The sequence below is a fragment of the Zootoca vivipara genome, chromosome 4, assembly GCF_965207765.1.
Source record: "Zootoca vivipara chromosome 4, rZooViv2.hap1.1, whole genome shotgun sequence".
NCBI lineage: Eukaryota > Metazoa > Chordata > Lepidosauria > Squamata > Lacertidae > Zootoca > Zootoca vivipara.
In genome coordinates, this window is record NC_142587.1 from 47,818,002 (window position 1) to 47,828,308 (window position 10,307).

General features: G+C 43.1%; 1 protein-coding gene across 1 annotated transcript; it reads right to left on the reverse strand.

Moving 5' to 3' along the window:
• Positions 1–730: 730 nt before the first annotated feature.
• Positions 731–9,961, reverse strand: GATD3 (glutamine amidotransferase class 1 domain containing 3). The gene is made up of 7 exons (XM_035114756.3): positions 9,658–9,961; positions 8,469–8,521; positions 8,132–8,245; positions 7,616–7,735; positions 5,660–5,752; positions 4,005–4,161; positions 731–1,371 (listed from the first exon to the last, which is right to left on the reverse strand). The coding sequence occupies exons 1-7, from the start codon at positions 9,778–9,780 to the stop codon at positions 1,243–1,245; spliced, it is 789 nt and encodes a 262-aa protein (XP_034970647.1). The 5' UTR covers positions 9,781–9,961; the 3' UTR covers positions 731–1,242.
• Between the last annotated feature and the right edge of the window lie 346 nt (positions 9,962–10,307).

The following is a 10,307-nucleotide window of genomic DNA, read 5'->3' on the forward strand; positions in this document are numbered from 1 at the left end:
GGAGTGAGGGAATACAGTATACAAACAGAGCACATCTATGCAACAATGTGTGGAACTGCTTTGACAAGTGCTTGAGCTGGATATTAAGAAAGGAAAGTGAGCTCACTATTTCCTGTGACATGTTTAACTATTACCTAACAGACACAGCAACAAATATTGCTTGCTTCTTCTGTGGAGGAAAGATGCCAATATGTTGAAAAAACATAAAATTTGGGAGTCCTTTCCCAGCCGAGCTGCTATCTGAAATGACGGCTGGAACATCTCCCAAATAGGAGGCTGGGACTTAACTTACTCATGAGTAAGGATAATGACCTGCCACATAAAATAACAGGGTGAAATGCTTATTTAATTGTGGTCAGGGCAGCATGTTTGGAATGGGAATATTCATCTTTAATGGAACTTTATCACCAGCAAACTGCTGACTCCCAGGGGTTGCTGAACTTGTGGGTGGAAATACAAGAAAGCTAAATTAAGGCAGTAGTACCACACCAGATACGATTGTATTAGAAAGTCATTTCTGGTATATGGAACTAACTGGCAAACTGAGCGAGATGTTAGTTATGGCAGGGTAAAAACAAAATGTACAATAGGAGTCATCTTCTGTTTCCACAATAATCAGTCCAATTAATCATGAGACAAGATATTTGGCTGTCAAATTATGATTTACAGCTAACATACTTAACGTCAGCTAGCCCTGATAAAAATAAACCATGGATACATTCCAGCAAAATTTTGAGGACATTTATTTCCTTTATTTTGTATTATATAACTTAAACAAATCCTTTTTATTTTGTGGTTTCTTTAGTAGTTTTCTCACCCAATTTCAGCACTCTTGATTACATGCTCTCAATGTTCAGGTATACGTTTTCAGAAGGCAGGAATTTATTTGGAAACATATTTTATGCAATTAGAATTGTCTCTGAAAAGGCTTGAAAAGTGATTGGAAAGATTTGTAGAGGTTATGATGTAATTGTTTTTATTATTCCATTATCAATTCAGATTTGTTAAACAGTTACCATCTCCAGAATAAGTTGTCAGATATACTGTATGACGATGTGAAGACTGTTGCTGAAATACGGAGGGGGTTCATGATTCAACCGGCCTGAGCTTCTTCAGTGCTTAAAATTACACATGTCATTCCAATGCAATCGTAAGCATTCTTGAGGCAACTCCTGTGCTAGGTCGGCATTATAAGGACCATACTTCCTAAAGTTATTGTCACTGCTATTATGGGTATCCACTTCATTTGCCTGTAAGCTTCAACACATTTTTTACCATGGCTCCAATGCCATCATAAATGTGATGCAATTCTGTTTCACACATAAAGGCTGGGGTAGTTACAACCTTGTGCTTTGCATCCACATGGGCCTCATAGAAGACAGTTAAGGAAAACTCGGACCAAGCCAAGTGACAGAATAAACAGAAATATGCCTTTCTGCCTCACAAACCTTTATATAATTATACGTTAGGTGCCTGCCAAGAAGCTAACCACACCTTGACCACACTAAAGTCAAGGAAGCAATCTCTCAACCTTGTGTATCACTCTGACCCCACTTAGTAACCTGGCAGCTAAGATGGAGTCCTGCATGCCATTTGAGAATCCCTGAGCTTATGATCAATTTCTGCATGAAATTTAACCACAAAGTAGCACTTTCTTAACACTTTTATATGACTACTCATTCTGTTCTTCATGTATTGAAAAAAATAGATGCAGCCATGCAAAATGTGATAACTGAAAAATAATGTTGCATTTAAACGTAAAGGGACCCCTGACCATTAGGTCCAGTCGCAGACGACTCTGGGGTTGCGGCGGTCATCTCGCTTTACTGGCCGAGGGAGCCAGCGTACAGCTTCCAGGTCATGTGGCCAGCATGACTAAGCCGCTTCTGCCAAACCAGAGCAGCACACGGAAACGCCGTTTACCTTCCCGCTGTAGCGGTACCTATTTATCTACTCGCACTTTGATGTGCTTTCGAACTGCTAGGTGGGCAGGAGCTGGGACTGAGCAACGGGAGCTCACCCCGTCACGGGGATTCGAACCACCAACCTTCTGATCGGCAAGCCCTAGGCTCTGTGGTTTACACCACAGTGCCACCCACGTCCCCCAATGTTGCATTTATCATAGTTAAAATTCAAATTTACTTTATTAGTATTGCGGGACTTTGCATAACTTTAGGATGAATGACAGAATGATTAAAGGGACAGCAAGGAGTGAAACTTTACATAAACTAAGACTCAGCTTATTACTGTAAACTTGGCTTCATTCAGGTATTACATGAACAAACCTGGGTGAGCCATGTGGTACAGTCACAAAGAGATCAGAAGCTGCTTAGTTTTTAACCAATCACATTATGTCTGACTAGTGTTAATATTAACTAGCACCCGTTGAAGATTCATTCCCTGTGTCTGCTGTCATGGGATTGTTGTCTATCACATGATGGTATATGTTTTCATTCCACAGAGTGGGAAGTGACGAAGACAGGATATTTACGTTACTGTGTACCCTGAAGTGGGACTACAGTGGTACCTCGCAAGACTAATTTAATTCATTCCACGGGTCAATTCATTTTACGGAAAATTCGTCTTGCAAATCGCAGTTTCCCATAGGAATGCATTGAAACTTAATGTGTTCCTATGGGCTTTCTCCCGCTCACCTCGACGGCAGCGGTGCTAAGACGGCCAATCGCGGGCGAGCGCAGCGCATGGGGCGAGCAGGAGAAAGCGCACGACGCTTGCCCTCGGGCCGGTCGGAATTGGACGTTGCCAAGGCGAGCAGGAGAAAGCAGGGCTGTCGCCGCCTGCCTTGCCCGAGCCAAGGGGAAGGCAGGCGGCGACAAGCCCCCGCAAGCAGTGCCTGCCGCACTTCGGCTCCGGGGGACGGAGCCGAAGCGCAGCGGGCGCTGCTTGCCGGGGCTTGTCGCTGCCTGCTTGGCAAGCCCCAGGGAACTAGCTGTAGCGCAGGAAGAATGCAAAGGAAGATCAGCTGTCAGCTTCCCGCTACATTCTATGGCCGCGCTTCGCAAGACGAAGAGATGGTCATAGAAAACCTCGTTGTCTTGCAAGTCCCTCGCACAACGCAAAGCGCTTTCGTCTTGCGAGTTTTTCATTGCGCGAGGCATTTGTCTTGCAAGGTACCACTCTATTGTCCTTTAATCACAGTTTAGGGTCTGAACATAACCTGAAACTGCAATAATTTAAAACAGAAGTGAGAGCTTCCAAAATGTTCCTTGTAGCTGTGTCAGGGAACAAAGGGGACTGTGTGTGATCCTGAGGCTCACTTATTTAACACTAAATCATAATTTAGTATTACATTGGAATGAGGACAGTTAAATTGCTAAAAAGCTTTTCCTGGGTTTACAAATTTGTTTCAGGAATTTTTTTTAAAATTCAAAATACTAACACTATAACTGAGAATGTGATAAAACATTTGTTGGGGACCTGTATAAAGCAGTGGTGAGCAACTTGTGGATCTCAAAATACTGTTGGACTCCAAACAGCACCAGCTGGCACAGCCAATAGTCTGGGATGTTGGGAATTGTAGACCAGGACATCTGGTATTCACTTTTAAAACAGTCTCTTATGTTAGAATTTAGATTAAAAGTTTAATGATTTTCCTAAAGCAAATGTTACCCTACTTCTGAACATACTAAGGCTGAATTCATTAAGGCTTACTTATGAGCAGACATGGTTAGTATTGTGCTATATCATAACTAATTATCAGGGTTTTAGAAAGCCAAGGAAGATGGTCATGCAGTTTATCAGCTAATCGAAATAGATCACAGAATGCTTTCCTGAAAGCTCTTCAATTCTGTACAAAAATGTACATCTCTGATGTCTTATCACACTGAACCTCCTAAACCCATATACACTTAAGGAGAAAGAAAATCCTGTTAATGGTTTCAGTGCAACTTGCTTCCAAACATGTGGCTCTTTGGGAGTAGCCGGGGGGGGGGGGGGGAGGAACTTACACTTAAATTCAGCCTTCATCCACCAAAAAAGGATATTGTTACTTCTTTAATATGGTGTTTTCCACCCAGTGCTTTAATGGCCCCAGCAGTTCCAGCGTAAGGCCACTTACCACCTTCTTCTTCTTCATGTCCCACAGTGACTTCAGTACCAGGAAGAACCTTTGCAGCCAAAACGGGTGAAATGCAGCACAGACTGAAAAAAAGGTGGACAGAAAACCTTCACTTAGGTTCCTCCATTGAGGATTTACTGTATTTACACCTCCCTCTTCCTTTGCTTATAAATATTTGGCACACCTTCAACAATAAAAAATATATATACTAAACTGAGTAAAATCCTTATTAATCATTACACAGCAATGGGAATTTCAGTCCAAAAGAACCAGGAAAAGAAGGCAAGGGTGGAAAATAATCTTAACAAAATCCTAAAAGGAATAAGGTAACTTCAGACTTCTAAAATGCGGCTTTTAAAAAAAGAAAGAAGTAACAGGCCTTGAGAGAGGCAAAATAGTTCAGGAACAAGATTGCTGAACCTTTTCACATCTCAAAATTATGCCTTCTCCAGCTGTTTCCTCACTCACAGGTGATAACAGGGGGAGGACACTCCTGAGTGGAAAAACACCCAGAGAAGAAAGTGTTAGGCTGTTCCATCCCATGCTACTTTTCTGTTCCTTGTGGCAGCTGCCCAGAGTGCTTCTCCATAAGGAAAGGAAAGGGGAAAAACACACAGAAATCATTAGAAATTCTATGCTGGCCATGTTCTATAAGAGAGGTGGAAGATAAAATCTGGTTCCTGGGAAAGCTTATAGAATACCCTCCAACTCCCGGATTGAAAAATCCGGGATCAGCGGTGGCGCGGCACTGGAAGTCGCTTCTACGCGACTTCTGGTGCTGGCACTGCCCGATTTCCGGTGCCCAGACATGCGCAGAAGCAACTTCCAGTGCCGGGCTGCCCGTGTCTGCATGTCTGGGCACCAGAAATTCCTTCTGCGCATGTCCAGACATGCGCAGACAGCCGGGAGCCGGGACATGGCCGCCGGCAGGAGCTTTACGGGATAACAGCGGGAAACGGTAACAAAATACGGGGGTTTCCTGCGAAAAACGGGAGACTTGGCAGCTATGGCTTATAGGGGGCCTTAAATTGGAAAAGTTGTGGACTGTTAGCAGGACACAAAAACAGAAGCAGAAGTGACAAGTGTGTGAAAGATAAGAAACACAAGTTTGAAGAAGGCCTGGAGGCAGAAGGAAGGAGAACAGGGAGGCAGGAAGGAGGTGAGAACAGGGACCTCAAGCAAAATTGTTGGTACAATGCCTGAAGGAAAGAAGAGATTAGAGAGAAAAGTTTGACACTGGACTGGGGAGCACTGGTGTGCTGTACAGGTACAGAAACTAGCACACCTTTTGAGCCATGTCCTGCTTGTGGGATTTACAAATGCTGCCTCTGTGGGAAACGGGATGCCTGGGCCCATCAGGGCTCCTCTTTTGGCTGATCAACTGAATAGGCCCTGCCCAACTTGTGATCCATTAGGCCGAAAGCAGCTAACCCATCACCTACTGTCTGGACTGCCAATGCTTGACAACCTTGTTGTGCCAGGCAGTCAGCCAGCCAAAACATTTGTGGCTGGTGGGCTGAAGGCAGGTTGGTAGTGTTCCATACAATATGAACAAATACTCGCATCTTATAACTTACACACCCAATGGGTTTCCCAGCTTTGTTGAAATCCTTTAGCACACGTTCAACTTCTCCATTCACTTTACAGTCTTTTCCATCCACTGCAAACGTAGACCTTAACAAAAGAATGAAAGACCCATAAATTGAAATTTTACATTCCCAGAGGTACACCACGCTTAAAATAAGTAAAAGGCCCTTCCCTGCAGCCTCCAATATTCCTCCCTTCAACCCCACTTAAAAAAACAGGGCTGTGGGGCAGGAATTATTTATTCATAAAAGCAATTAATAATCCTCTGCCTTATTGTCATACAGAAGGCAAGACACTCCTCTGCTTCAGTACTAAGGAAAGAGGGTAATAAATATGGCCACTCCCTCCTCAGGAACACTAAATACAAGCTATATTTTTGGTATCTGTTTTAGTGTTGGTGTAAACCAGAGGTGGCTAACCTATTGCCCCTGGGATGCTATTCAACTCCAGCTCCTATCAGCCCCAGCCAGCATGGTCAATAGTGAGGTATGATGGGAGCCGTAGTCCAGCAATATCGGGGTGGGTGGGGGCAAAGGTTTGCCACCTTGGTATACATGTACAGCCATCATATGAAGGTTGTTTAAATCACCTGTCCTGCTGATCCAGTTGCATGCAGTGACTCAGAGCTAACTGGGCAATTAGGTAAACACAAACTTCTTTCTATGGGTGTTCATAATGGCCCACCACACAGCAGTTTGAAATTTGGTTCTCAGATTTGTGCTGCTAAATTTCTATGGCAGATGAACAGCTGGATAACAGCCAAGAGAAGGAAGCACTCCTTCCTTCAGACTTTAAGTAGTTTGCAAGCATTTTCCACAAATGCTACACATAGAACCTGTTGATCATCGTTTGAAATCTCCCCATTACACAGTCCCTCCCTGGTTGCTCCTCTTGAGTCTTTTATGATCATTTTGCTTCAAGGTTCCAATCAATTAGTCACAGAGCAAGTGGCAAAGTTTTTGAATACAGCTATCCTTATTGGACCTCTTTAAGATTGCCTGATAGTCTAGTATTTTAAGTCTGCGTTTTTCTTCTGTATCAACATGTATTTTTATTAATTTTATAAAGTGTAATTTTCAACTGTTATAAAATATGCAAAGATGAAGTACTAACAGATGCAAAGATGAAGTACTAAAAAAATTCCCAGGGCAAAAGTTATACAAGGCATCAGTACTGTTTCTGTAATACATGAGAACCATTCTAGCACCGATGCTGCCAAGCCAGCTTGAAAACATATTCCTCAAGCAGCAATAATGCAATAAAGCTTCCTTGTTTATTTTCTTATTCCATTAGTTATCCACAGACTCAGCCTTAAAAGACCTCTCTAAAATGTTTTGACTCCCCCCAAGGGAAAACAGGCATGCAAATAAGTAACATTGTTTCATGATGTTGAAGACTGCCTACAGCTGCAATCCTTCATGCAATTCCACTGATTTCAGTGGCCCTTAAACATAAATTGCAGCATGCCAAGAAAACACCACCGGAAGAATAATTATTACTTCTTAATAATTATTGTACTTATACCATACTGTATATGTTGTACGTTTAACATAGTTATCTGAGTGGCTCACAAATATAAAATGGCACATTAAAATAGTTTATAATATTTTTAATGTATTATTTTATCTTTAATAGTTTCAGCATCAAGATTTCCATACAATGTGGCATAAAACGTAAGGCGTTTATGAAAAAGAAAACTTTTGATTCTCTTTTTCAACATTAGACTGTGGCTTGATTTGGCTATAAAAATGGTATGTGTATTTTTCTGGGGCATCAACAAACACTCAACAATGAAAATATTTGTCCTTATGGTACAAGAAGCCTGAATGAACACATCTGGAAAATGGTATTTCTTAATGAACTATAACTTTCCTACAGCATCTCTTAAAGAGAGGTTAATTATCTGGAATTTAACAATTGCAATAGCGTATGAATTCAGAACTCACTCACAGATTTTTGGCTGCGCCAAAACCTCCAGGAAATATCACAGCGTCATGATCCTTTGCAGTAAGTTTAGCCAAATCTGCAATTTTACCACGAGCAATCCTTGCCGATTCTGCTAAGACATTTCTTAAAGAAAAGAGGTATAAAAGTGAAGAGCAAAAGTTGACTACATAGATAGACATATAAGGAGCATTGCTATTAAAGGACCCCAGGAAAGAACAGCCTGAGACTGATAATTTAAAGTTACTGAACTTATTGGTAAAGTATTTAACAAAGTATAGTTATACTCAAATGGTTTGAGGGCAATATACAGAACTGTGATCCAAATACTGGGAACACTATTTACATATAACTCTGGGTGGGAGAGACAATCTAGAAAACTGAGGTTTAGATGAGACCAATTCAAATAGTGAGGGTAGCCAGCTTCCCACAGAGTATCAATAGATGTATGTATATTTGTGTGCACTGTATAAATATAAATCTAGATATACTCATGTAGCTTGTCTTAAAATTTGTTCTTACCTTGATTCACCCTCAGCTGGTTGTCCTTTGCTATGATCGATAACATGCATCTGAGAAATATCTGGGGCATACATCTGAACACTGGCTCCTTCACGGCTCAAATGGACCAATATCCTACAAAATACATAGATATAGGAGATGAAGTAGCAAAATAAGCAAAATATTAAACTGAAATTTACTTCATATCTTGGTAGAAACTATGGGGGGTTAGGATATGACTCTCCAAAATACTCAAGGAGAAGCTATCTAACAAAGAAATGTCACCTGCGTAATTGGAATGCTTATCAATTGAGTCAACTGTTGATCATTTGGAGACCCAATGATTACACACACTTACGCTGAGGCTTCGTGGATTTCAGTACCATCATAAACACCACATCCCGATAAGACCTGCAAAAAGAACATCAGCATAGTGATTTCAAAATCAGAGTTCTTTTCCCAATTCACATACACAGAGGGAACAATAGTTTCTTGTCCAACTCAGTTCATTATTTCCAGAGTGACTCCCCCAGTTTGTATGCTTTCCTTACTGCAGCATAAACTTTCATGGATGATGTGTTACTCTTGAAGGTCCCACATAAGAACTCTTTGTTTCTATAGACTATCTAAACTCCCAGGGAACAATAGTAAATTGTATTAAGATTTCCTTCCCCAAAACTTTTTTCCCCTCTCAAAGTCAGGAGGGAAACTAGGACACAGAAGTTTTGTTAATGCTCAACTGTCTGCAACGTTCTCCAAATTCGCCCATATGTGCCAAATGCTTCACTAGGGGACCCTTACATGAAACCATAACAGAAGTCTGAACTGTTACTCTCCACTCCACTTTCCACTGCAGCTCTAGTAAGTCTTTATGAGCCTGGATATGGTTTTTTATGAGCCTGGATATTGTTATATATTTCAGCATGAACACGGAATGGAAGGGGGCGCGCGCTCTAAAATGTAACTATAAACAAAGAAAGCCATTACAGTACCTATCTGCAACCATAAAGGCCGCAATTTTCAAAACTACTGAACGTAGCGGAACTTGCTTCTGAGCTGTAATAATTTTACATGTAGGGAATTGAGCAGAATTACGATAAGAAAGCTAAAGAAAGGCAGCAGAAAGAAAGCGAAACCAAACAAGGTATCTGTTTGGGGGCGATGCCAGCATTCCTGAAGTGAGCGAGGGAAGGGCTCAAGTTCTCGGAGCTGCAGCTCGACGCCGATCAACTGCCTCCCTTCCAAGGACGCAACTTTCCACTCCGCCATCTCTTTTACCTTGGCGGCGCCCCCGTGCCTTCATTAAAAGCAAGGCAGGAGGAGGCAGTGCAGCACGTGCAGCTTTGCCCATGGCTGCAGCTGCAGCTCAACCTGTTGCATTTCTGCCTGTGTGCCGCACAGCCACCGAGGGGGTGGCAGGGAAAGGTGGTAATAATTTTCCACGAAGCTCTCTCGCCTGTGGAGGAGGAGGAGGAGCAGGAGAAGCAGCCGCCACCCCCGCCCCTTAGGAGCTCATCCGCTCAAGCTTGGCTGGCAGCCGGACTCACCACAGCGACTCTGGCTCCGCGGAGACGCTGCGCCGAGCAATGAAACCCCGCGGCCGGGAGCCCCCTCAGCACCCGGAGCGACGAGAGGGGCGGCCTACAACCTGCTAACCTGGCGGCCAACATCCCCGCACTACTTCGCTTCGAAGGGAACGAGCCGCTGAACGAATGGGGGAAGAGTTATATACACCGCGACACCGGAGCACTCAGCCCGTTGCACCGGCGTCAATGCGAGCGCGGCATGGGCCCGGGAGGAACGCAAGCAGCGCCACTCTCCGGCAAGGAGGCCTGTCGCGCAGCTGACGTCAGAGGGCTGAGCTCGCAAGGAGGGTCTGACTGATTAGGTAACTAGGCGAACTGGCTCGGGCTGGCAGGCAACGGAGGGGGCGGCTGTTTTATACAGATCAGTTTCCGTTCTATCTTATAAATTCCTCATCGTACAGTATTTTGCACTTATATTTTGAACGCATTTTCCCAAAGCTCCAGCTTATTAAAAAGAACTTGCACACACTCAAACAACGTTGCAAAAGAGTGGGTGGCTTGACAACTCTATCAACTGGACATGCCCAACTTGCCCAAGTATCAACACTTGGCCTGAAGGAATTTGGGCAACAAAATTTACAAAGGAACCATGCTTGCATATTGTTTAGCAA